We start from the raw sequence: 27,784 nt of genomic DNA, 5'->3' as shown, positions 1-27,784 counted from the left end.
ATTTCTTTAGGATTCATGAATTCCTGAGTAAATTACTATCATTTATTATCATTACGTAACATTTTTTGATTGATATTTTTAACTTTGCAATTTTCTTTGAGCCAATTTAGACCTTAGATTACTTTAATCATAAATTAATGAATTAACACAAAAATAAATGAATGATATGTCAATAGTATTGAAACCTAAACATTACGAAGGTGAAACTTAAAGTTTCTTCTGTGCACTCACACAAAAAGGTGAGTAAATGTTTACAGATATACATTTTTGTCCTTTTTTTGTGTTTTTTTTTTCAGTGATTAGGGAGTCTATGAGAATTAAATCCATGCATATGAAAGTAGTAGTAATAATTATTCCCTGTTTGCTGTGGTTGTAATTATTTATAGAAACAAACTGAATGAAACAGTTACTCCTGCAAGTCATAAAAGTTTATTGTTCAACATCCACCATCATTCTAAAGTTGAATAAAGCGCCAACTGTAAGATTCATTCATTCATTCATTTTTCTTTGGCTTAGTCTCTTTATTCATAAGGGGTCACCACAGGGGAATGAACCACTAACTTATCCAGCATATGTTTTACACAGCGGATGCCCTTTCAACTGCAACCCAGAAGTGGGAACATCCATACACACTCATTCACACACTACGGACAATTTAGTTTATTCAATTCCCCTATAGCGCATATGTCTTTGACTGTGGGGGAAACCAGAGCACCCGGAGTAAACCCACGCGAACACTGGAAGAACATTTAAACTCCACACAGAAATGCAAACTGATCCAGCTGAGACTCAAACCAGTCACCTTCTTGCTGTAAGGCAACAGTGCTAACCTCTGAGCCACTATATTGCCTACGGCCCTTGTTTATTCAATTCACCAATAGCACATATCTTTGGACTTGTCAGGGAAACCGGAGCACCCAGAGGAAACCCACGCCAACATGGGGAGAACATGCAAACTCCACACAAAAATGCCAACTGACCCAGCCAGGACTCGAATTAGTCACCTAGCTTCTTGCTGTGAAACGACTAACGTGCTAACCACTGAGCCACCGTATCGCCCTATAGCGTTCATTTGAATTAAAATTATTGTAGTGCTATTGTATTGTATTGCAGTGTAAGTTAATGTAGTGCTCATTAATAATAATGAAATGTATTCAAATGATACAGCATGCCTCATGATAAATGAAAATCTAAATCCCTTTTTGCGTGAAAGTTTTTGTCCTCCGCCACTGGAAGGCGCTGTAAGTTTTCTGCAGAGCACTTACAGAGACTGCGCATGCGCACACATTATTTCCAGTCATTTCAACGGAGTGTAGAAGGATTAGTCCTCGTTGTCAGCTCTTAAGCTTTTATTAAAGAGTTTCAGTAAACAAAACTATGGAATTGGAGGGTGGAAACTATGAACCTGGTTTCGTGGGCATCAGGTTCTGTCAGGAATGGTGAGTTGAAATGAGTTTGGTGGTGAGAGCAAGTATGATACTGATGTGATGTTTGTTTTGATGTCAATATCTGCCTCTTCCCAGTAATAACATGCTGTATCCCAAAGAAGATAAAGAAAACCGCATTCTGCTCTATGCTGTAAGTAATTTTTTATTATGTTAATATTGTTGATTTTGTGTATTATGTATTCGTAAATGTTATACCATTTACAAAGAATGACTACTATTACATCTATTAATTATTGAGTTAAAGTTGGTTTTATATTCGCACATTCATTCATTTTTGAACAGTGACATCTTTTGACATAGTCCCTATATTGTCTACAACGCCACTTTGAATATTCATTCTGAAATCGGATACAATTATGACTTCAAAACAACATTAGCACCATTTAATTGCCAGTGAGCAATGTTGAACTTTGCTAGTCATTGGCTGCTAATATAATTTCCCTATTTAGGATTTGCAAAGCATACTTTTCTGAAATGATATTGTTAAAGAGAAACTCTGATTGTGCAAATGTAAAACCAAGTGTACCTCAGTCTATTAATTGTGGTCAAATATGCATATGATTAATAATAAACAGAAACGAACCTGTTAATTAAAGGCATAGTTCACTTAGAACTGGAAATTGACACCGTTAAAAAAACATTGAGGTAAAGTTGTTTTTATTTTCATATATTCGTTCATTTTTTAACAGTGACAACTTCTGAGTATTCGGCCTGAAATCACATATCCAAATAACTTCATATGGCTTCAAAACAACACTAGCACTATTTATTGGCTGCTAACAGGGTTGGGCAAAAATACATTTAAATGTATTTTAAAATAAAACATCTAATGCCTCAGTTTTACATGAATCAAAATAAACTACAAAATACAGCAGCCACAAGTATCAAAATAAAATACTGTATTTTGAAAATACTACAAAATACTTTTACAAGGGAGCATGACATTTTTTCACAAACCTTCTATCAATAGGCTTATTGGATCAATCCCTTCAGCATTAAACTGACTTAGGGATGTAAACTATGATTGATAACAGCTTTTCTCTTAGTAAGTCTAAATCAGCTTCTCTGCACCTCATTCACCTCTACTGTACATGAGGAGGTGTTCATAAAAATGTAACTTGTGTTTCTCTTTGATTTTAGCATAGATTTTGTACAAATTTCAGACAGAAAGTCCTGTCTTGAAGATGATCTCTTTAATCACTGTAAAAACCATTTAATACAGATGAGAGTTGGATTCTGTACTATATCTATTGATTGTGAAAACTGCCATCTCAAAAGTTTTATTTTTCAAAATATTTGCAATTGAAATCTGCAATACTCAATGTAAAAATAACGATTTCTGAGAACTAGTAAAATCTCCAGTTTTAGTCATTTTTTTTCAATAAATTTTATTTTTTTGCAATTGTACTCTTCAATACACAATATAAAACACAATATGTTAATAATTAGCTAAGATTTTGCTGCTATAAAACCTGAGTTGGTAGTTTTTGACCAGTCTGTAGATTGGATTTGGAGTATTATTAAATATTGTTATATTTATTAAAAAGAAGAAAAAAATATATATACATACACACACACACACACACACACACAGTTTAAATCAGCATTATTAGCCCCCCTGAATTATTAGCCCTCCTGTTGATTTTTTTTCCCCCCAATTTCTGTTTAACGGAGAGATTTTTTTCAGCACATTTCTAAACAATAGTTTTAATAACTCATTTCTAATAGCTGATTTCTTTTATCTTTGCCATGATGACAGTACATAATATTTTACTAGATATTTTTCAAGGCTAATAATTTTGACCTTAATTTTTTTTTTAATTAAAAACTGCTTTTATTCTAGCCAAAATAAAACAAATAAGACTTTCTCCAGAAGAAAAAATATTATCAGACATACTGTGAAAATTTCCTTGATCTGTTTGACATCATTTGGAAAATATTTAGAAAAGCCAATGAAGTTTTCACTGTTATCACAACTTTGAGACTTTGTTGTTTGTCTTATTTTCCTCTCTTAAGTTGACTTGCTCCCGAATCTACCCCTGCTATATATCTGTTACTTTCTTTATATGTGATGCATAATTTCCCTTCGTACTTCAAGCATTGATCAACTTCTTCAATATTAATACATTTTCTAGTCTGATTTCAAGCCTTGGCAATAAGAGCACCAATTAGAAGCCACGTTATTATGATGTCATCGTGTAGACTTCTTATGAAGTATTTTACAGTATTTTAAAAATACAAGACACTAAATTATTTTGATACTAAATATTAACCAATTTTCATAAACCCTATCTAATACTACTATTTCAAAATATGTATTTAAAATACATGTATCATATATACTGCCCATCCCTGGCTGCTAATATGATTTCTCTATTTAGAATTAGCAAAGGATACTTTTCTGCAATTATAATAAGAAGGTAAATGTCTAAATGTGTGAATTTAAAACCAACTTTAATACCAACGTAAACGAACTTTACAAGCTAGACTCTCATAGTCGGAAGAAAAACAAATATCATGTAAGTCAATGGCTGCCAGTTTCCAACATGCTTCATAAAATCTTCCTTTGCAAAATGATACTCCCGACAGGTGAGTAAATGGTGACAGAATTTTCATATTTGCGTGAACTATTCATTTAAAGGGAGGGGCTTAACAGAGTTTGAAATGGGGCTGGGCCGATAAATGATATCGTATCGCGATCATTTATGTCAATTACAATGATTCAAGGGTGTAGATTTGCTCTTGACATTGGTGGGGACATACATCCATAGCGCATACATAGAACAGCACAAATTCTCCTTCATGCTTTTAAAAACATAAATAAAGTATTAAAATACTTAATAATACAAATTTGTTCATTAACAATTAATGAAACGCATCCCATGCTGCAAAAGTCTGGCATTGAGAATGTATGAATGTAGAAATTTAAGGAGTCATGTAATGCAATTTAATTATTTTATCCCGATTAATATTTTTCATAATCATGAAAAATCGTCAAAATCAAAACTGAATTTCGAATAATTGCACAGCCTTGGTTAATATTATTATGGTGAACCAATTGATCTTGTCTTTAAAAACCTGACTCTTTGAAAAGTTGCTTCTTGTGCAACTATGTACAGCAAAGGAGGACTGGGAAAATTCTTTGTTTTGGCTCTTCCCACATTCAAATGTAATTACAGCTGTCATTAACAGCATAAATAGGCCCAGACTGATCACTGAATCACTGAATCACACTGTCTTTATGTGTGTTTTGATCCTTTCTGCATGTTGCGGTTACAAAGGGTTGACGGAGAATTATTTTATTTTGAAGGTGATTAAATTATTGGTGGGGACATTTCAGTAATTGCTGGATATTGGTGGGGACACATCCCCTCCATCCATGCCAAATCTACGCCCTTGCAATGATAAGCTCTGGACTTTTTTTTCTACATTGATCCAAGAGCTAATCACCAAATGTGCAACAATGGGAATATAAAAGTCTGTTGATATTGGAAATGTACTGAATTTATGGCCACCGAAAATGTATCAGCTGAAAATGCGTTATACTATTTAATGGACCCTCTAATTTTTATGGCTTCAGTCATGGTTAGGGTTCTCTTTTAAATCTGGAAGCATGAACAACTAATATCAAAATATATATCATTATAGTTCAATTTGGAAAATAATTATTGAGATTGCATTTTTGCCATATCGCCCAGTCCTAGTCTGAAATAGGAGGTTCTTACTTGACAGTACAGGCTTTCATTTATTTGTATGTTTTCAGTGCAGAAACTGTGACTATCAGCAGGAAGCCGACAACAGCTGCATCTATGTCAACAAAATCACCCATGAGGTTGAGTAAGTGTCTTTGATTTATTCAGAGTTGGTGATTCACTAGATTGAGGTAACAGTCTATACTCCAATCTATTGATGCTTTGTTTCGTACTGGTGACAGTTTTCGGTCAAAAAAAGCTGTTAATTTATGATTATTATGATGAGACTATGGGGTGGCGCAGTGGGTAGGGCTGTCACCTCACAGCAAGAAGGGCGCTTGTTTGAGCCTCAGCTGGGTCACTTGGCATTTCTGTGTGGAGTTTGCATGTTCTCCCCGTGTTGGATTGGGTTTCCTCTGGGTGCTCCGGTTTCCCCCACAGTCCAAAGACATATCGTCACCTTGGAATTATAAGGTTCTATCTGCGTTCTACATGATTTTGAGATAGTGAGTTTTTGCATTCCATATAGCAAGCAATATGTGTGTAACAGTTCTCTTTCATACATTAACATGACAGAGACCCTAAATGTACTCTAATTATGAATTATCAAAGTTCTCTTACATTTGCAAATTGGAGTAAAAAAAACACGGTAAATGCAGATAGAACCTTCTTATCCTGAAAAGGCATTTTCCACTTGGAATTATAAGGTTCTATCTGGCAGATCATTCACTGAAGTTATACTTTTCAAGAAATACAACAAAAAAATATATAATTTGGTGTAACAATATGTTGATGCTTGAGACATTGACATTTTTGCTTTCTACTATGTTTATTTAATTTTTTTAGTATGAATTTTTTTTCTTGTTTAAATTAAGCATACAAGGCTGTGCTAAAGATTTTGTCCAGTGCAGATGTTAATTTTATCTAATTAATATGTTAATATGTATAAAATTTTATGCTTTATATGAATTATTGAATTATATTTATTGAATTATATGCCCTATGAAATAACTTAAGTATTTGCCCTTCAAGGCTTAATATTAAATGTAAAGAATTTAAAAGAAAACCTACAATGAGTAAATGAGTTTAATAAACACAGAAAAAGTGTTTCACCATATATACACAAATAAAAATATGTTTTAATATTCATTTCTTTTTCAACAATGTAAAAATTTACATTTCACCTCAATGTCAAAAAATGCTTCTAAATCATCACATATACACACTTCTCAGTTTTGTGTGGTGCGGTATGCCGACTGATTTTGTGTGATTTTGTCTTTCTGGTCTTTCCTGCTGTCAATAGAACAGACAAAGAAAGCTGATCCTGATTGGTCCTCATGCGTGCATTAAAATTGCGGATCAACCTTATAGAGCCAAGCTAGAGTTCAACTTTGTAGATAAACCGTTTTTGCTTTTTAAATAAAATGTCTTAAAATGTAAACAACTCATAAACAAACATCACAACATGTAAATAAGTTGTCAATTAATAAGAATATGTAAATAACTCAATTTTGACAAAAATGTCAGATAAAACCTTATAATTCTAAGGTGGTGATATGCTGTAGGTGAATTGGGTAGGCTAAATTGTCTGTGGTGTGTATGTGTTGAATGGGAGTGTGTGGGTGTTTCCCAGTGATGGGTTGCAGCTGGACGGGCATCCGCTGCGTAAAACGTGCTGGATAAGTTGGCGGTTCATTCCGCTGTGGGGACCCCAGATTAATAAAGGGACTAAACCGAAAAGAAAATGAATGAATGAATGAATGAGATTATGAGAATTATATGAGTAATATGATGATTTGTAACCTTGTTTGAATTGAAGCAAAAGGGTTCATTTTAGAATATAGTTGAAAGCAGCTGAGTGTTTTTTTTATTTATTTATTTTTTATATCAGAAGCAACAAACTGTATTGTTGTGAGTTAAATTTACCAATCCCTATCTAACAAAAAAGAAAAAAAAATATTGATAAGTATTATCATCTCAGCCCTACTGGGGGATAAAATGAACGGCAAGTGCACAAAAAAACCTATTCAAGGCTGAAATATTCTACCTCCCGCAACACTGAACTCTGACTGGATTATTATTATATGATGTTTGTTGGTTGAAGAGTTTCTTGAATGTAATTTTCTAGACTTCTCTAATTTTTCTCTTCTCTCCCAGTGAACTCACTCAGATTATTGCTGACGTGGCCCAGGATCCAACACTCCCTCGAACAGAGGACCACCCGTGCCCAAAGTGTGTTCCTAATGTGTCTTGATATAGACTTATATTAATAATGATATTAGTGAATCTCCCATAAACTTTCACTAAAGCTGATGTTATAATGATTCTGTGTTTTCAGATGTGGCCACAAGGAGGCGGTGTTCTTCCAGTCTCACAGCATGAAGGCTGAGGTGAAGACTCACAATCTACTCCTGTTTTCTTAATTACTGTTTGATGAACTGATGTTTCCACAACTAACAGTAGCTCGAACTTTATTTGTTCTATGTTACTTGCGTTAAAATTGTGTAATAGCAGAAATTCCCGATATTTGATTATTTCTGAAATTAAAAGATTAGTTCACCCCAAATTAAAATTGTTATTAATTACTCACCCTCGTCTCGTTCCAAACCTCTGAGATCTTTGTCCATCTTTAGAGCACAAATTAATATATTTTAGGTCAAATCTGAGAGCTTCTTCATTCTCCATAGACAGACAAGTACAAAGAAATCCTCAAAACAGACCATATTACTTCAAGGTTCAATCGAAATATTATCTAGCTATGAGAAGACTTTTGTGCGCACATAAAACAAAAATAAAGACTTAATTTTAACAGTTTCTTCTCCTCAGTGTCAGTATAGGGCTCGCATTCAAGTTGCGCCTTTAACGCATTACATCTTCTGTGCTTTATTTCAAACTGAGGAAGTTGTGCGCAATATACTGACACTGGTGAGAAGAAACGTTAACACTTTTAAGCCCTACATGTGATTTTAATTACTGCAGTAATTACAGTATTTTTGTTTACTGAATGCAGGATGCCATGAGGCTCTACTATGTCTGCACTGCCCCACACTGTGGCCACAGATGGACAGAATGAGGAGGATGGATTCATGAATGATGAGAAATGAGGTGTTCTGGAGTCCGCGGTCCACTGTTTGTCAGTTTAGAGGACATTTGTTGTTGTCCAGCGGATGTATCTTGTCAAGTGACCTGACTGTAGATCACTGGGGCATTTGTAAAGAAACTGGAGTTTGAAATTAAGTTCGAGAGACAAAAATCAGCCCGCATCTAGAGACTCCAGAGAAGTGTTGATAGTTTTTATTTCTTCTGTATTTTTTTAAAAAGCTTTGTAATAAAAGATCACAAAACATGAATGATAAACTGAGTTTTCATTTTGAAATGCTCCACTTTTGAGATTTCAGGCTTTTGGATTAAAGTGATAATTCATACAGAGTTTCTAAAAGAAGATATTTTGAAGAATGCTGGAAAGCCTTAACTTCCATAGCATTTGATTGTCATACTATGGAAGTTAGTGGTTGTAAGATTTCAGCTTCAAAATATCTTCCTTTGTGTTTAACAAAATAGAGAAACTCCGAAGGTTTTGAACCACAAGAGGGTGAGTAAATGTTCATTTTTTTGTCATCTGTCCCTTTAAAGAGAGTCTTTGTTTTCTGCTTGGCTGCATTACGGCTACACGGTCAATTGAAATTGTGATGGGCTTTTGTGCAAGAATGAAATTATTATATGGGCTGCAATTCTAATTTATCAATAATACATGAAGCATGTTTTAAGTTGAAACATGGCACTGCTAATTTAAACACAAAAATCTACAAACAAATGTAATTTAATTTCTTTTATTATTATTATTATTATTATTATTATTATTATTGGTATGAATAACTATTGGTCATGTATACACAAATAGATGTGCTTCCCAGCGAATGTGGAGATTATTATTAAACTTCTAACTGAAATTTTTATAACCTCATAAAAAAAATTGCAGTCATATTTTCTTCCCCCAAGTGCAGCTTTAGTATGGAGGCTTCTCTTATTTGCCTGAGCAGAATAAAAATGAGAAACCTGGAGTGGATTAGAGTGATCACAGGTTGGTTTTGCTGACAAACCAAATCTCTTCCTTTACTTGTATATGATATTCCAAAGCAGTTTTCAGTCTGTATTGTTGGTGTACATGCAAACCTTAATATGCTCTAGATCTATTTTATATAGCACAACTGTTTTAGATTAGATGATTTGATTCAACTTTATTGTCATTACACATGTACAAGAGAACGAAATGCAGTTTAGGTCTAATCAGAAGTGTAACAGCAGCAAGTGTGGGATACAGGTATAAGTTATAAAATGCAATTATAGAAAATCTATGGTGATATTTAGAGATGGATGTACTATGAACATTATATACAGGTTGTATAAACTATTATCAGAGATTTACAACAGATGAATATGTATGTACAGGTTGCTATTAATAATCAGAGGTATGAAGATAGATAATGTATACAATGGGTGTGTACAATTCAAAATGAATTAATGCAACATGGTGTGATGAATAAGTGCAATTTTAATTGTGCAAATATTAAATTATTAATAATGCGGTGTTTATAGGTAGTGTAAGTTATGAGGAGAGTGTATGGGGGGATTTTTAACAATAACTGATTAACCTTTAAAAACACCCATTGGGAGCTCAGAGGTTGTTCATTCTTTCAATCCCATCTGTTAGCATTAATGTACGATTCTTTCAAAAACAATCATGTTTAATAGTTAAAATTGTGCAGAAAAACTGGTCTAGTAATTCTGCCGATCAGAAAATTGCTGCAGGAAAGCTAAATATATAAACAGCTGTCGTGAAAAACATATGAAACCACTTGGAAATGCTCAGTTTTTATGAGTTGTGTATATAAATAAAACATTTGAAAAAAATATCTGAATAAAAAAATAATAATTTAAAAAGTTTCGATTGTTCTCATGTTTGTATCATTTATAGACGACACAATATCAATAATTTCATTTCAAAAGAGTAATAAAGTCAGTATTTGGCGGTCTCCCCTTGATTTTTTCAATCACATTAATTAAAACCATTTGTTTTTCTGACAAATTGTAATGTTCAGTGATCTAAAAAAAAATCTTTTTTTAAGAAGAAATATTATCAGACATTAATGTTTAGAGACATTTTACTCAAACTTTACATTTTCTGTTTATTTTTTATGTTTATGTCACTCGCAATGCTTCACTATTTCTCTTACTAAAGCTGTCAAGTCAGTCTTTGTTTATCTTATAGTCTTGTTTTTTTGCTGTGAACAAATTACAAACATTTGTAATATTGCAATTTCAAACTGAACATGGGTCGGTTGCTTGGTTCATAGATTAAAAGGCTTTAACTGATACTAATTTTAAAAAAATCTATAGGATAGACAAATGGGGGGGGGGGGGGCTGTATCATACACTAATGCACTATATTCTTGTGAGAGTTTCAGTTGGCGAGTAGGTGTTAAAATGGCAAGATATATTTTCTTTATTGAAAATAAACATTGATTATGTTTCAACAAAATTATACAATAAATTCATAGATATTTAATGCTAAGTAAGTTAAGGAGCCGGTGATATTTAGTTAACATTAATTTCCCTAATATTAATAAAAAAGCATTACCAGTTTTATTTAGAGAACAAAATCGTTTCAATTATCCAGATTATCTACTAATGATTCCGTCTTAAATCCTGAGTTTCTCCACATGCAGTTTTTCATGTGCATCATGTGCGTCAAATTTCCATTATGCGCATTCATTTCTTACTGTATTTCATGCGCGTCAATGTCATCCTCTTTTTTTTAGTCTGTGGTAACAAAAACTCATTTATCTTATGAATATTTTGTTTTCTGAGGGAAAAGAAAGTCAAGGAAGTTTGAAACTAGTCTGTGATGATGGTGGGTGAATAAACAAGACTATTCTGATGACAATTTCGACTTTCCTCACCGTACTTAAAAGCGATTGTGCAATTATTTCAGCCATTAACACAATATCTGGGAATTAAGCAACGCTGCCAGTCTGTGACTTCTGTTATTTTTACGATGGTAAAATATCCACACTTGCATTTCTATTGTCAATTTGTCGTTTATAAAAAGCCCATGCAGCACAGTTTCTTCATCTTCCTGTACACAGGAGCTGAATTTCTGCACGAGACTGGAAAGTACGCGGAAGTTCACGTTTGTTGTCCCTCCCTGTCATTCAGTTAATAAACCTGTCAGTTTAGTCATGTTGGAGCAGACAGGGAACGAAAAGTTTGTCGCTGATATGGACGGATACACAAACACCGTGGACAAAAACGCAGGTGAGAGACCCGGTCCACAAAAGATTTTATTATTTATGGCACGTTTAAGTGATCAAATTGTTATTTTGCAAAAGACATATTGAGTTTAAGTGATCCTATTGCTATTTTGCAACAGACACAGTGAGTTTAAGCTATCTTATTGTTATTTTGCAACAGATATAGTGAGTCGTCGTGGATGGGGCGCCGTGCAGCCTCGGGAAATGACAGAGATGGAGAGTCCCGCGCACACAGTGATCGTTCACCACACCGCCCTTCGGTTCTGCGCGCACCCGCGAGAAAGCGTCTCCGAGCTCGCTCACATTCAGCGCATGCACATGCAGGAGCGGGATTTCGACGATATCGGTTACAAGTAAGATAATATAACATTACTTTTAACGTCTGACCAAACCTTATCTCACGGTTAAAGGACATATGCAAACGTTTACAGCTATAGGCTAACACCTCGGTTACTTTAAGTGTTAATTATTTTGCTGAATATGAGATGAACTGTGTTTAATTCAGAATCAGTGGGCTATAATCTATTGTCTTAAATGTTATATAAACAATAAACAGATCATGACCTAGGTGTACTAAGTTAAAAGTATTATCACTTCAATTGTTTTTCACAGGCCGCAAATTGGAGGGGATAGTTTTTTTCTCAAAACTGAACCTTTTTGGAGTTTTTTGCCTAATTTTCTATTCAATTATGAGGTTTAAATGCTGCATTTAAGTAGTATTTACAAATCTTTGCTGGATTAGCTTGTCCGATGTTGTCGAACCACACTTTTTGATGTACCAAAATATTTCCTACAATTTTGTCAAATTGCTCACCATACTATTTTATTACAAAATATTTACAAATGTGCATTTAAAGTTATTACAGTTTTAAAATAATGTAGTAAGATAAGTATTAAAAAAGAAATATGAAAAAATACTTTCTTTTAAATTTCAACTTTATCATCATCCATCATAAAAAAACAATTAGCAATCTGTTAAAACTTATTTTGAATTAACAACTGTAACAGAATAGGCAAATAAACTGGACAGCTCATTCAACTTTACTGTCAGAATTTGGCCATTTGAATAATTAAAAATGAAATTCGTCCTAAAGCCTTCTTCTATTGGTTATTTTCACAATTTATGTTGGCATAGCAGTCAAAAATGGGACAATGTGCTCACAAAGGGGCCAAATTATGGACTTTGTCAGTGAAGGGGTGGGTCTTTCGAACCATCGAACCCCCCTGGCCATGAAGCTGCACCGTTTTACAAATTTGAAATAGGTTACCAAAAAATGTGCCATCGTTTCAGTCTATTCACATTTACAGATTAGCCTACCTTTTTTTCATTTTTACAAGTTAAAAAAGCAATATTTAGTGCAATAAACCTGATTTCAGTTACAAATTAAAATAATTGTAATTCTGACAAATTATAATTTACAGAAAAAAGTTCTAAATTACAATATTTTTATTTAATTTAAAATGTATATCAGACCTTAACAGAATAAATGAAATGTAAAAACATTTTACTCAAATCTAAATCCAGAGAAACTGGATTTACTTCATTACTAATGGAAACTTCATTAATAATTTATAGGCTATGATCTTTATTACCAAATATACAATCATATTAAACAAAACAAAACAATCAAGCTAATTACAGTTTAAAAGCCATTTTTTTGTTTCTCATATTAAATAAAATCCATAAAAGGTTTTTTAAACCCTCTTGATTTGTGCTTTTTAAAATATATATTTTAAATACATTTTGCTTTTTTTAAACAAAACAAGTTGTCCAATTTAGACTGAGCTAACACAAGAGGATGTACTCTGTGGATTAACTCTGTCTTTTTTCTCTCTCTAGCTTTCTGATATCTGGAGATGGGACTGTGTATGAAGGCCGAGGATGGGGGGTTGTAGGAGCTCATGCAAAGGAACACAACGTTTATTCTGTCGGCATCGCCTTCATGGGCAACTTCAATGGTGAGAACATTCATTTTTATACATTCTGAGGTGTTTACAATTATAAGATTTTGTAAATGGAAAGAGTAATCAACATGCATAAGAATTTCAATGTGCTTTATAATAAATTTTGATATTTGAGAGCAAATGCAAATGAACTAAAATAATGTAGAAAATGTGTTATAATTTCTGTTTGTCTGTAGCTGATTTGCCAAGCTCTGCGTCGCTGTCTGCTCTGCTGAGACTGCTGCACATTGGAGTGCTTCTTGGGCATGTGCGACCCAATTTTGTGCTTCTGGGACATAAAGACGTTGCAAAAACTGCTTGCCCTGGGGAAAATTTATACTCTGTCTTACCAAAACTAAGAGACCAATTGCAATTGTGAATGTGAAAGTGTGTGACAGGTTTATTTATTCTCTATCCTTTCTGTTTTAAAGCTGTGAAAAAGTAATGAATTATTACTGGAACCAGTTCTGAGGACAGAAAAATTATGTTTATCAAATAGGATTATTATCATTGTTGTTGTTATTGAAGAGGATTCCTCTTGTTCAGAGCATGGACCTTTTATGACTGAATTTATAATTCTAAAGTCGTTATTATTTTATTTTATGCACAAAAAAATGTCTGTGTTGCAGTGACTATAGCGTTGATATTCTGTGTCAGTGCCTCTTATATGAAGTTCAATCAGGGATTTTCTGTGTCTAAACATATTTAATATGACTCTTCTACTTTGTCATTTACCTGATGTGTCTTATTTAATCATTTTTAACAAATATAATTACTTTAAGTCTGTTTAGTATTTATTTAAGGTGTGTGTAGCATGTGTATGTGTAGCTGCCTTTGCACTGCTTGATAATATGTAACTTACTAATTGAAATCCATTTATTTGTAGATATTTTGTACAGTTACTTTATATAAAAATGTAAAATAATTTTCAGATCCTTTATTTACTTACGTTGAACATCAGGACAAAGGCCATTGGTTTAACGAAATCGGTTAAACCAAATAAGCTGCAGGATAGTCACAACTTTACAATAGAAAATAGAAAAATAGAGAAATTAAAGGACAAAAACTAATTTTGAAGAAACCATTTTGGTTTTATTTTTTTAATCGTTATTGAATTCATGAATAAGTCATCTGGTTTAATGTTAGCCTATATAGGCAACAACTCCTCTATAGTCCTATCCATTTTAACATGTTAAAACTAAACTTACCTCCGTTTAGGGTGCTTCGCAGGCTTTGTTTTGAATAGACATCGTTAACCTCAAGCAGACTTGCTATATCAAGTCTATATCAAAGATTGAAGCACATCGCAAACAGAAAACAGACACATTCAAGCAAATGTTTCATCGCCTCTTTTCATGTAAAAGTGTAGCTTGTTAATTTGCTCAGTGAATGCACAAGCTACCCTATATGATATGGCGCCAGGGGCATTCCTCCAGAGATTAGAGTTCATGTCCACCCTAAGCTGTTTGTTTACTCACATCTCCGAGTGTTGTCATATATCTGAACTCCTTGGCGTAACGTCTTTTTTGCCTCAGTCGCTTCTGACAGGCACTCAGTCAGATGAATGTGTAAACAGAAGGGCGGTCTCAGGTGAGAGGCTTGAGTTTCACCGGCTTTCCAAGTGTTATAATTGAGCCTTCGAGTTCATTGATCAGTCAGAGAGATTGGCTGCGCGGGAAACTTATCGCATCTTTGTTTTGTTTGTACCAAGTGTTTCCGAAGGATGACAGGGCACTTCATAGGGGTTCTGTTGCCACTTTTGAACTTTTAAGTCCTGGTGGAGCGTGTTTGAATTAAACATGGAGGACTTAAAGCCCCCCGTGAGTTTTTTCCACAAGTCGTCTTTCAGCATCAGCAGTTTATTGCTGCGACACGAACGCGCGAGAAGCGACGCGCAGGAAGCACCGCGCTTTCGATCGGTGAAGCCGCCCGCGCGCTGCCATCAGCCTGCAGACAAACCTGTCCGGGAACGCAACGAATTAGCGACTAGACCCGAGAAAAAAGACGGAGTTGGAGAGCCAAAGTGTGAGGGAACAGATGCGCCGGAGAAAAAGAGTAAACCCGACAAGCCTCCGTTCAGTTATAACGCGCTTATCATGATGGCCATCCGCCAGAGCCCGGAGCGGCGGCTAACCCTCAACGGCATCTACGAGTTCATCATGGGCAACTTTCCGTACTACCGGGAAAACAGACAGGGCTGGCAGAACTCCATCCGACACAACTTGAGCCTCAACAAGTGCTTCGTTAAAGTCCCGCGCCACTACGACGACCCGGGAAAGGGCAACTACTGGATGCTGGACCCGTCGAGTGACGATGTGTTCATCGGCGGGACCACCGGCAAACTCCGGCGCCGATCCACCGCCGCGTCGAGAGCCAAACTGGCCATGAAGAGAGGCGCCCGGCTGTCTTCCACCGCCGCCTCCGCTGGATTGGCGTTCGCAGGCTCGTTTTACTGGCCGGTCCCGCCGTTCGTGGCCCTCCAGCACCGACACTCGAGCCCCGCGGCCGCGCACCACAGCAACTACGCCGCGTCTGTCCTCTCTCAGAGCGCGCGTCACTTCAGCTCCGTCGCTCCCGCCACAGAAAGGCTTCTTCTCCCGTCCAGCCAAGAGGCCGCCTATTACGGCATGGGCTGCGAACAGATGACCTCCTCCTCCTCCTTCTCCACATCTGCCTCTGTGCCTCTGCCTCTGTCCGCGCCCTGCTCTTTTAATTTACTCTCCAACCAGTCCAGTTACTTTTACTCCCATCAGGTGCCTCACACAGCGGGACTGTCGGCATGGTCGCAGGAGGAATCTTACCTCTCCAAAACATCTCCTTCGGGACAGTTTTTTCCAGGAAAGCCCTCTTCTTCTTCTTCTGAATACATCGGGGGACTTTGTACAGACATTCCCAGTTATTTTCCTCATTTTAACACAGCCAGCTCCATGCACTGAACAGCTGACATATGTGGTTCTGCATTTAAAGAAAAAAAAGTGTTTCAAAAAAATAATAATATTTGTAAGATTTTTCCAATTATTTATTATTAATATTATGAATTAATACTGATTTATATTGTGCAATATGTTTTTTTATATCTATTAAATGGACAGTTCACCCAAAAATAAAAATTCTGTCATCATTTACTCACCCTTTATAGTTGTTTTAAACTTTGCGAGTTTCTTTCTTCTGTTAAACACAAAAGAAGATATTTTGAAAAATGTTGGAAACCTGTAAGACTTTTTATTTTTCCTATGGAAGTCGATGGTTACAAATTTTTAGACTTCTAAAAAATCTTTGGTGTTCAACAGAGGAAAGAAACTCTTAAATTAAATCCACTCAAGGGTGACTAAATAGCGAGTAAATTTACATTTTTAGATGATCTACCCTTTTAATTAATTTCCTGTGAAACCAATTGTTTAGCCAAAACAAATGTGATGTACTTTATATATTTTTTATGCAATAATGTGCACTGGAAAAATGTTACCCAACGTTTAGACACATGACAGATGAACTGAACATGTTGAGCTAAAAACAAAGCACTTCTAAAAAGAGGAAATTGAAGGAAGCAGTCATGTTTTGTTCCTATCATGAGGGCCACTCGTGGTGTTTCTTTATGCATACAATAACTTCTACTGCATGTTTCTGTCCGGTGTTTTCGGTATGTCTATATACATGTTGTTCAGTATTCACTCAGACATTTACATAATCTGATATGAAGCAGGTATTTCATATAAGACTAATTCATAGCTTTTCACAGCCTGCAGGTCTTGGCCTGCAATTTTTTTTTCTCTTCCAAACATGTATCCGTTTATTAAAGGAAATAAACATTTTGGAGGAACAGCTTTTTTTGTTGTGCATTGGAACTAATTGTTTTATTAAGAAAATTTCTCAGTGTTTAAAATTCAGGCAGGTGTTAAAATAAAGGATGTTGATTTCATGAATAACTTTTAACAACCGTTTTATAGTGGAAATGGTTTCTTTAAATGATTAATTTATAATGTGCTTGTTAACTGTATTTTCATACTTTGTTAATGATTCATTTTTTCATTACTTAATTAAGGATTTCATTGTTTACAAACTAATTATTTAAGAATAGTTGGTGCTTATTTGATATAATTCAGAAAGGGTAAGTAAATAAACTTCAAATAAACTATTAAACTAATAATAAACTTCAAATTAACATTCATATATCTTATTATTTGGGCATATACTAATAGTTAATTTGTATGTTAATAAAGTCAGCTTCATGCAGTTTCGTGACCTAATCTAAAGTGAGGACTATTTATGCTTTATAAATCCCTTATAAATGGCAATTAAAGGATTGTTAAAAGAAACAGAAAAGGAAATTAAAAGAAAAATAAACGACTTTATTCATTTCTATTCGTTTGAAGACACACAAATGAAACTGTATCAAATGAAAAATCAATCTTTGCAATCTGATCTAAAATAAAATTACTGTACAGTTTAAACTTCGCTGAATAACATTACAATGTTATATTATAAGATATTGTTAAATTATTATATTGTTGTTTTATCCAATTTTATAAAATTGTATTTATTTCTAATTGTATTTTGACACTCCTGTTATTCAGCAATGTTTAAACTTTACAGTAATAATAATAGCTAACCCTTTAATTGTAAGGGATTTATAAAGCATAAATAGTCCTCACTTTAGATTAACTGCATGAAGTTGAATTAATAAAGCATTTATTAACATGCATAGTAACCATTACCATATGCATGATTAATAAAATATATAAATGTTGATTTCAATAGTTTATTAATCATTTACTAACTCATTCTGAATTATTCTAAAAGCCATCATCTACTCTTAAATACTAATGGTTTGTAAATAACACAATACTGAATTTAGTAATGAACAACTAATAAATAACAACACATGAAAATACAATCATTAAGCACATTATGAATACAGCATTTGTATTTATAAACTGCTTATTAATGTCTATTAATGTAGAGTTAATGCTTAACAGATAATGAATTCACTATTTGCTAATGCTTAACAGATGATTCATAGTGTGTAGTTATTATAAAGTGTTACCACATGTACTCCAGAAATCTTTGTTTAATTCTAAAGAACTGTTTAGTTTTACACTTTATAAGAGCTGTTCATTGAACAAAGGGATGTATAAATCGAAATGTGTATATAAAATATCCTGATAAATATTATTAAATTCAGCTACACTCATTTTAAATTTAATTTAAAACAAAAAGGAGAAAAAATATATAGAATTTCAGGTTTGTTTAGTTCATATTTGTGAAATTAAAGAATCAAACCTGCAGGTTAATTTAACGATGATTTCCATTTAGCAAAAACATTCTTATGAAACCTAAAATTATGTTTTTTAGTTTTATTTTTAATCTTTCTTTTTACATATTTTCACTTTTTAATTACTTTTAGTTTTATATAGCACTGCTATATAAAATAAAGGTAATTAAGAACTTCTTTTGAAAACTTTCATTGAACAGTTCCTATAAAAGTAAAAAATTTTATTTCATTCGTCATTCATTAGTTTTCCTTTGAAATAGTCCCTATATTTATCAGGGGTCGCCACAGAGGAATGAACTGCTAACTTATTCAGCATATGTTTTACGCAGCGGATGTCCTTTAAGCTGCAACCCAGTACTGAGAAACATCTATACACACTCATTTACATTCATACACTACGGACAATTTAGCTTATTCAATTCCCATATAGCACATGTCTTTAGACTGTGGGGGAAACCGGAGCACCCAGGGGAAACCCATGCCAACACGGGGAAAACATGCAAACTCCACACAGTAATGCCAACTGGTGCAGCCGGGACTCAAACCAGTGACCTTCTTGCTGTGAGGCGATCATGCTACCCACTGCACCACCGTGACGCCCTTGTTTGCAACAATTTTGCAAAAAAATTTTTTGTTTCAGTGTATTAAATCATATGACAAAACAAAATTAATTAAACAGGTCTTAAAACAGATAAAAATCATAAAATACTGAACAATATTATTTCACTAATTTCTCCTCTTTTTCTCTCTCACATACACACACACACACACACATTCATGAATTGTCCCTGGAGTGCGATCACAGCCTGAGCTCAGTAATGAAGTGCATCTCCTCTTTCAAAAGGCTGAGGAGGGGGGAGATAAAAAGAGATGATAGAGGAAATTCAGAGAGAAAGAGAGGATTCGACCACAGCACACTAGAAATAAAAATCACTTTCATCAGATTACACCACTTCAAATAGACACAAGTGGTTTTTCACATTTGAACAAGCTGCGGTAATTGAGTGAGCTGCTGAAAAGTGTTGCCCTTGAACCAAGGAAACAGACTTGCAGCACACAGAAATGACCCGTCTCAAAAAGACCTCACATGCCCTCCTCTCAGTCTGCAGCGAATCTCTGACGTTTCACTTTTAATGTCATATGTTACGTTTAGATATTAATTTGTAATTATCCTGCAATTTGGGTGTTAATAAACTGGGGCTTTTCTCTGAACCATTCACAGTTCATTTCCAATTCCGAACACATTCAGTACAATTTACATAAATTATTTGTGAGTTGTTAAAACCTTCAGAATAAACTAAAATTTCTTAAATTTGGTTTACTCGACTGTGTTTTCATTTTTTATATAGATACTTGCCGGCAGCTAGCTCTCTGCAACTCTTACATGATCGCTCTGTCAGATGGCAGACCATGGGAAAGCTAGATTGCTTCTGAAAGTGGTGTTAGTGAGACCAGCAGGGGGCATTCAACCTGCGGTCTATGTGGGTCCTAACGCCCCAGTATGGTGAAGGGGACTCTATACTGCTCAGTGAGCACCATCTTTCAGATAAGACGTTAAACCGAGGTCCCGACTCTCTGTGGTTGTTAAAAATCCGAGGATGTCCTTTGAAAAAAGAGTAGGGGTTTAATCCTGGCATCCTGGCCAAATTTGCCCACTGGGCTCTGTCCATCATGGCCTTCTAACCATCCCCATATCATAATTGGTTTCATCACTCTGTCTCCTCTCCACCAATCAGCAGGTGTGTGGTGTGCGGTCTGGTGCAATATGGCTGCCGTCGCATCATCCAGGTGGATGCTGAACACTGGTGGTGGATAAGGAGATTCCCCCAAAAATGTGTAAAGCGATTTGAGTGTCCAGAAATGTACAATATAAATATAAGAAATTATTTATTCTTATTACTTTTTAAATAAGTATAAAGTTTTATTGTAAATATTGTGTAATTTTAGTGTCATCAGTTAAGTATTTTTTTTTCAAATAAATTTGAATTAAATATTATCATTTAACTTGTTAAACTTTTATTAAAGTAAAAGTATTTGGTTAATAAAGTATTTGTTTTCATAAACTATATCTGTATCACGCATTAAAAATGGTTCAGAACCCAAAAGAAAATAATTTAAAGCCATATTAAGTTAAACGAAAAGTGCATCACAGATATACAAAGAAACAAACATATTTTAAAATATATTTTGTTTATGTTCAATGAAAGACTCTGAACAAGAAAGGTGGCGGTAAATGTCACTGAGTCATTCAATTGATTCATTCAAAGAGCTGATTCATACTGAAATGAAGAAAATGGTTGTTGTTCAATCATAACTCATCTTACTAAGGCTGCATACACTCAAAAAATATTTTTGCTGCTTGTTTAAACTACTTATTTAAAATGAGCTGAATCAAAACATAATTGAGTTTTTTTGGGGACAACTTAATTGTTTTATGTTCAATGCACTTAAATTTGTAAAGACAATTAAGTTAAACAATTTGTGTTGGGAAAATGGTAAAAAATTGTGTGAAACCCTGCATGTTTTACAGTGTGTTTTGGCTGCACCATCAAAATCAATGACATCTCAAACTATTTTTTTTACATCTTTAATTCAGCCTGTGTTAAATGATGTATAAGATTGTATAAGCTTTCAGTTAACAACCCATATGCACACCATCTAAGTCAAGAAAATGTTATTATTAAATTAAAAATTCTGCTACTGTAAACTATTTTAGACTACAATTCTTCTAAATTATGTTTATTATTAATTTGAATAATGGAAACATATCTCAATGCATTTGACCCTGAAATTTAAAATTATTTTGGTATATAAAAGTTGAAATTACACTTAAATTGAGCTGAAACAACACATTTCTTGAGATTTTTTGTGTGCAAACAACCAACTGTTTTATGTTCGATCCACTTAAATTGGTAAAAACTAATGTTAACTCCATGTTGTTCAAATGCAAGTCGAATGTGTTTTATTTAGCCTTGCAGTACAGACAGACAGACAGACAGACAGACAGACAGACAGACAGACAGACAGACAGACAGACAGATAGATAGATAGATAGATAGATAGATAGATAGATAGATAGATAGATAGATAGATAGATAGATAGATAGATAGATAGATAGTATGGTGTACATTTTAGGACATCATCAGACCTCAGTTATACAATGACAAAAAGCCATACCTCAGACTATTTGTATTACAACATAATCATCCTCTCTGATCAGGAACCAAATATGACCTATGAGAGCGTCGAATCCTATAACTAATTCTGCCGTCTATTGTTTAGAAAATTCATCCCACAGCTCTGCAACAGACGGTAAGATTAAAGATTTTGACCCCGACGTGATTTGAACACGCAACCTTCTGATCTGGAGTCAGACGCGCTACCGTTGCGCCACGAGGTCCTGACACAAATTATATTGGATGATTTAAGCACTGGAGTAAACAAACAGTGTGAACCATGACGCATGTTCGACTGCATTTGAATTCAATCACGTCTTGTATCGCCTCACTTCAAACAGCTTGTAAAAAAATGGCTTTTTACCTCGACATGATTTGAACGGTCGACCTTCTAATCTGAAGTCAAAACATATGTTTACATGTGTCGCAAGACTCACAACCCCGGTTGGGTCATTTGGCATTTCTTTGTGGAGTTTGCAGGTTAACCCGGAATTGCGTGAATTGGGTAAACTAAATTGTCCTGGTCCTCCAGGTTGGGGGCTAAGTGTTGGACCCTATTCATAAAAACTAGATGTTACAAATAGGGGCAGATTTAGTGATTTAGGGGCCCAAAACAGTTCCAGCCATGGGGCTCAACAGTCCTAAAATGCACCCTTTGTAGTTTAAAAAAAATAAATAATAATAATTTATTTAGCATGTTTTTATATACAATTATTTTTTATTTTATTATTTTTTTGTATTTTTTTTTCTTTTATCACTGAATCTTCTTTTTCCTGTTTTATCTTAATGAAATCTCCACATTTTAAGTGACGTGTTGTCTTAAAATGAATTTAATTTTTTTTTTAATTAATAAATCGAAAATAATAAATTGTTTTTAAAGCTGAATCTTAACCTCACTCAACTGCTGGACTGCTCCAAGATTGGGGTGTAAGACAAATTTGCATAGATGTTATAATTATGTGAAATTTTAATTTGTTAGACCCTCACCATACAAATAATGATAGAAAACGATGTTATGGGTATAATTTATACTTCTAGGTGTTTATTGGGGCCCCCAAATTTCCTGAGGCCCTAAGCGGCTGCTTACTTCACTCATTGGTTAAATCTGCCCCTTGTTACGAAACACCAACATGGTGCAGCTAAATATCAACTTTGATATAATTGGCCCTTGGAGTACGTCATTTGATTATTATTATTTTATTTTAATAATACTATTATAGCAGTGCGGTGGTGCAGTGGGTAGTTGGTGGTTCTGTGTGGAGTTTGCATGTTCTTCCTGTGTTCGTGTGGCTTTCCTTTGGGTGCTCCAGTTTCCCCCACAGTCCAAACACATGTGATATAGGTGAATTGGGTAAGCTAAATTGTCTGAAGTGTATGTGTGTGAATGAGAGTGTATGGGTGTTTCCCAGTGATGGGTTGCACCTGGAAGGGCATCTGCTGTGTAAAACATATGCTGAATAAGTTGGCGGTTCATTCCGCTGTGGCAACCCCTGATAAATAAGGGACTAAGCTGAAGGAAAATTAATGAATAATACTTTTAGTTTTATATTGTTGGATAGAATTAAGAAACCCACAGAGATTTAGGACAGCTTTCTGAATCCTCTTCTTAGTCCAAAAAAAGATAGCATTATGAGGACGCAACCCATACTGTATGCACTGTGGTGAACACAAGTGTTGTCAGTATTGCTGTACTGTCTGTAAACTTACTGGAAAACTGTTGGCAAACTACAATCTCTGATGCAAGAGATAAGCGTAATACTTGCTGAGTAATGCTGTTATTTCTGCAGGGGAACGAGGGCCGGAAATGAAGAGCGAGAGTGAGAGGAAACAAACAGACAGGTGAGGAGAAGCCCAAAGGCTGCTGTAAGCTGATACTATTTTCCTTTAATTTGTGCAATAAATAACATCCTCTCTTTGACAGGCATGAGTAATGGTTTATACGCCCTCGATCACACTGTACAGCCTGCAAAACAAACAGCTGAGATATAAATCAACTTTTTATGAACGTAGGCTACTTCTTCCTGTGATTCCTTGAGGATGGAAGAGTAGGCATCCACTGAAACCAGCTGGTGGGACCACACACACACACACACACACACACACACTCACATTGATAATGGTGGTTTCTAAGGACTCTTCATAGATATTCTTATTTTGTACATTAAAAACCTATGTTCCCAGTGATGGGTTGCAGCTGGAAGGGCATCCACTGCGTAAAACATATGCTGGATAATTTGGTGGTTCATTCCGCTGTGGTGACCCCAGATTAATAAAAGGTCTGAGCCAAAAAGAAAATGAATGAATGAATAAACAATCCTCACAGGAAATCTGTAAATGTGATAAGACCTCGTCAAATACTATTTTTAAGCACTTTGAGTTATGAGGACACAAGGCATGTCATCGTAAACCACCTTAACAAAGTACAACTAGGTTATACCCCATACCTAAAGTGATTTACCCAAAAATGTTCATTCTGTCATCATTTACTCATTCTTCACTTGTTCCAAACCTGTTGATGTTCATTCCTCCTGTTGAACACAAAAGAAGATCCAACCCCAAATCAAAAAAAAATATATGGACAATGCAAATAAAAAAAGAAAGTAGTGATTTCTTAATTTACATTGAGTTGTATTTCACTGCAGACAATACAACAAACATTATTTAATGTGTTTCTCATGAGTTTTATTTATTTACTTCTTTATTTTAAATAAACATGTATTCCAATTTTGGAAGCAACACATTTAAAAAAAAGTTGGAACAGTAAAGCATTTACCAGTTTGTAATGTTGCCATTCCTTTTCACAACACTTAAAAGATGTTTAAGGTCTGTGTTTTTATCTCATTCCTTTTGCAAACAAGTCTTAAGATGATCAACAGTCTTCATTGTCGCATTTTGCCATCAAAATGCGTCACACATTTTCTATTGGAGACAGATCAGGACTGCAGGCAGGCCAGTCAAGTACCTGTATGCTCTTCCAGCCAGGACTTTGTAATGTGTGCAGAATGTGGTTTTGCATTGTTTTGGTAAAATATGTATGGGTGTCCCTGGAAATCAAGGCAGCATGTTGTGCTCCAAAATCTCTATGTACTTCATCATTTATGGTGCATTCATGGTTTGTCAAGGGTTCTGGCACAACCCCATACCGTGACAGACCCTGTTTTTTGTACTTGTTGCCGGTAACAGTCTGGAAAATATTTTTCTTCTTTGGTCCGGAGCCCACAGCGTCCATTTCTCCCAACAAATACCCGAAAAACTGATTCATCTGACCACAGTACACGTTTCCACTGTGTGATCGTCCATTACAGATGCCTCCAAGCACAGAGAAGTCGACGGTGCTTCTGGACACTGTTAACATAGAGCTTCCTTTTGGCACAGGACAGTTTTAATTGGCATTTGTTGATGTAACCAGTATTGTGGTACTTGACAAAGGTTTGCCAAAGTAGTCCTGAGCTCATGTGGTGAAATAGTTTATAGATGAGTGAAGATTCTTGATGAAGTGCCGCCTGAGGGATCAGAGATCACAGTTGTTCAGCTTAGGCTTGCGCCCTTGTACTTTATGCACAGAAATCCCTCCAGATTCTTTGAAACTTTTAATGATGTTTTACACGGTTGAAGGTGAAATATCCAAATGTTTTCCTATATTTCTTTGAGGAACATTGTTTTTAAACATTTCAATAATTTTCTCACGTATTTGTTGGCAAACGATCCTCAGCCCATCTTTGCTCCTAAAGAACTAGACCTTTCTTGGGTGCTGCTTTTGTACCAAATCTTCAGAATCAGAATCAGTTTGATTTCCAAGTGTGCATTACACACACAAGGAATTTGTTTTGGCTACAGAAGCTTCCAGTGTACATAAAGTGACAAGTGACAACACGAAAAAGGACCTGTTAACATCAACTGTTTCAAATCAGATCATTGTTTAACCCAATTTGCCTGATTACTAGCCCTAAACTGCTTCTGTTCCAACATTTTCTTGGAGTGTGTTGCAGGTCTGAATGACAGCAAAGGATGTATATTCATAAATGAAATAAAGTTGAACAGACAAAACATAAAATATTTTGTATTCATATTGTCTGCAATGAAATACAAGTCAAAATAAATTTGGAAATCTACTTACTTTATTCCATACTGTCCCAAGATTTGGGACAAGATTCTGATTTGGGGTTGTAATATTTGAAGAATATTGGAAACTGGTAATCATTAACTAATTTCCTTTCCTACTATGAATGTCAATGGATATCCAGTTTTTTTTTTTTTAAATATCGTCTTCGTATTTAACAGAAGAAAGCATCTCAAACTAGTTTGGAACCTCTCAAGAGTGAGCAAGAGTAAATGTTCATTTTTTTGGGATGAACTATCCTTTCAAAGGAGTTTCAGAAATGTTACAAAAATATATATTTTAAAATGTAATTACACTGTATATATCCCAATTTGAGGATGCCATTTGGGATAGACTTATTACACCACAATTAAAGCCACACACAGTCTGACATTTTAAGCAGAACCACACACTGAGAAATTTGGATCATGATTAGACTCCATGCTCTTGTTTCTGTTTTGTAAGAAGCGCTTGTAAAACTCAGGTTGGAAGTCGAGAAAGGAACTGGTCTGAGAGGAAGGAAGTGATCTGGAGAGGTGAAAACATAAGCCGATGTACCTGAAAGACTCGGCACTCGGTGTGCATTTCCTAACTGTAGTTAAGCTTTGTAAACCAATTCCACAGACATGATCCTCCAATCTCCACACTATGGGGTGCGATTATCCCTGGCAAACTCAGAACCCTGTGAAATCACCCGGGTGGGATTGTGGTCCGCGGGCGCCCGCCTGTCTCTCAGCAGAAAGCCAATCCTCTGGAGTCTGAGCACCATACAGACACGCGTCTTTGTCCCTCTCGCCATCATACGGCTGTCTTCGCTGTCAGTCACGACACATAACAAAGAGATGTCTGTTTGGTCTACAGACCCGACCCCTGCCCTGCGAATATTACCCCACACCAAGGCTAAGAGGCCAGACACATTCTTCTGTTATCTCTACATCTACATCCACTTGAGGCTGATCATCTGATCGCACTGATTCATTTTCTGACAGCAAATAAAACGGAAAATAAAACCTTGCCTTAATCAGTTTATCTATATCTATATTTCTGGTTCTTGAATCTGAGAGCCGTGTGATATTCTAGCGATATCTGCTTTACTTTTGTGTCAATCCACCTCCAAGATTTATTTATCTATGTGAGTGTCATGGCAGAAGACTGAACTCAAGATAATTTGGCAGATACTACTGTTGTGTTACATATTATAATAATTTTTTTAGGGTAAGAACTTGTTTAGATGTCAAATGTGCCAGTTTGACAGTTTTGGAAGACAGCAGCAGGCATTCATCAGTCACATATCCTGCAGAGAGTAGCCTTCCCATAGACACTTATTCTGGAATCCCATGTATATGTCAAAATGTCTCAAAACATTACTTTCCAGTTCCAATTTTGAATTACTTCATTGAATTTGTTAGCTTATTGCTTTATTTTTATAACCAGCCACTTTATTAGGATCATCTTACTAGTACCGGGTTGGACCCCCTTTTGCCTTCAGAACTGCCTTAATCCTTCATGGCATAGATTCAACAAGGTACTGGAAATATTCCTCAGAGAGATTTTGGTCCATATTGACATGATAGCATCACGCAGTTGCTGCAGATTTGTCGGCTGCACATCTGTGATGTGAATCTGCCGTTCCACCACATCCCAACGGTGCTCTATTGGATTGAGATCTGGTGACTGTGAAAGTCATTTGAGTACAGCAAACTCATTGTCATGTTTAAGAAACCAGTCTGAGATGATTCGCACTTTATAACATGGATCGTTATTCTGCTGGAAGTAGCCATCAGAAGATGGGTACACTATGGTCATAAAGGGATGGACATAGTCAGCAACAACACTCAAGT

The 27,784-nt window shown here is 35.2% G+C and overlaps 3 protein-coding genes and 1 non-coding gene across 4 annotated transcripts; 3 read left to right on the top strand and 1 right to left on the bottom strand.

The window, feature by feature from the left end:
• Positions 1 to 1,306: 1,306 nt before the first annotated feature.
• polr2i (RNA polymerase II subunit I) lies at positions 1,307 to 8,490 on the top strand. The gene is made up of 6 exons (XM_056478415.1): positions 1,307 to 1,439; positions 1,524 to 1,578; positions 5,212 to 5,285; positions 7,298 to 7,372; positions 7,479 to 7,530; positions 8,151 to 8,490. The coding sequence occupies exons 1-6, from the start codon at positions 1,378 to 1,380 to the stop codon at positions 8,211 to 8,213; spliced, it is 381 nt and encodes a 126-aa protein (XP_056334390.1). The 5' UTR covers positions 1,307 to 1,377; the 3' UTR covers positions 8,214 to 8,490.
• A 2,762-nt stretch (positions 8,491 to 11,252) lies between these two features.
• Positions 11,253 to 14,262, top strand: pglyrp5 (peptidoglycan recognition protein 5). The gene is given in 5 exon segments (XM_056478638.1): positions 11,253 to 11,350; positions 11,352 to 11,455; positions 11,612 to 11,804; positions 13,292 to 13,410; positions 13,593 to 14,262. Coding segments are annotated over 5 exon segments (696 nt in total). The 3' UTR covers positions 13,775 to 14,262.
• Positions 14,263 to 15,030: 768 nt separating this feature from the next.
• Positions 15,031 to 16,362, top strand: foxg1c (forkhead box G1c). Its single transcript, XM_056478591.1, has one exon. It carries the CDS (start codon positions 15,195 to 15,197, stop codon positions 16,329 to 16,331), a length of 1,137 nt encoding a protein of 378 aa, XP_056334566.1. The 5' UTR covers positions 15,031 to 15,194; the 3' UTR covers positions 16,332 to 16,362.
• Positions 16,363 to 21,996: 5,634 nt separating this feature from the next.
• Positions 21,997 to 22,068, bottom strand: trnaw-cca (transfer RNA tryptophan (anticodon CCA)). Its single transcript has one exon. It is a non-coding gene; the product is annotated as a tRNA-Trp (tRNA).
• Positions 22,069 to 27,784: the final 5,716 nt, after the last annotated feature.

This window comes from Danio aesculapii, chromosome 18 (assembly GCF_903798145.1).
Source record: "Danio aesculapii chromosome 18, fDanAes4.1, whole genome shotgun sequence".
In the NCBI taxonomy this organism is placed as follows: domain Eukaryota; kingdom Metazoa; phylum Chordata; class Actinopteri; order Cypriniformes; family Danionidae; genus Danio; species Danio aesculapii.
Note: the sequence above shows the minus strand (reverse complement) of the source record. Positions and strands in the feature narration are given on the sequence as shown.

Excerpts from the sequence above, each read along its gene's own strand:
- polr2i (XM_056478415.1), top strand. The coding sequence starts at position 1,378 with ATGGAATTGGAGGGTGGAAACTATGAACCTGGTTTCGTGGGCATCAGG. Across the intron at positions 1,579-5,211 it reads ACCGCATTCTGCTCTATGCT|TGCAGAAACTGTGACTATCA; the intron begins GTAAGTAATTTT and ends GTATGTTTTCAG. Across the intron at positions 5,286-7,297 it reads AAAATCACCCATGAGGTTGA|TGAACTCACTCAGATTATTG; the intron begins GTAAGTGTCTTT and ends CTTCTCTCCCAG.
- foxg1c (XM_056478591.1), top strand. The coding sequence starts at position 15,195 with ATGGAGGACTTAAAGCCCCCCGTGAGTTTTTTCCACAAGTCGTCTTTC.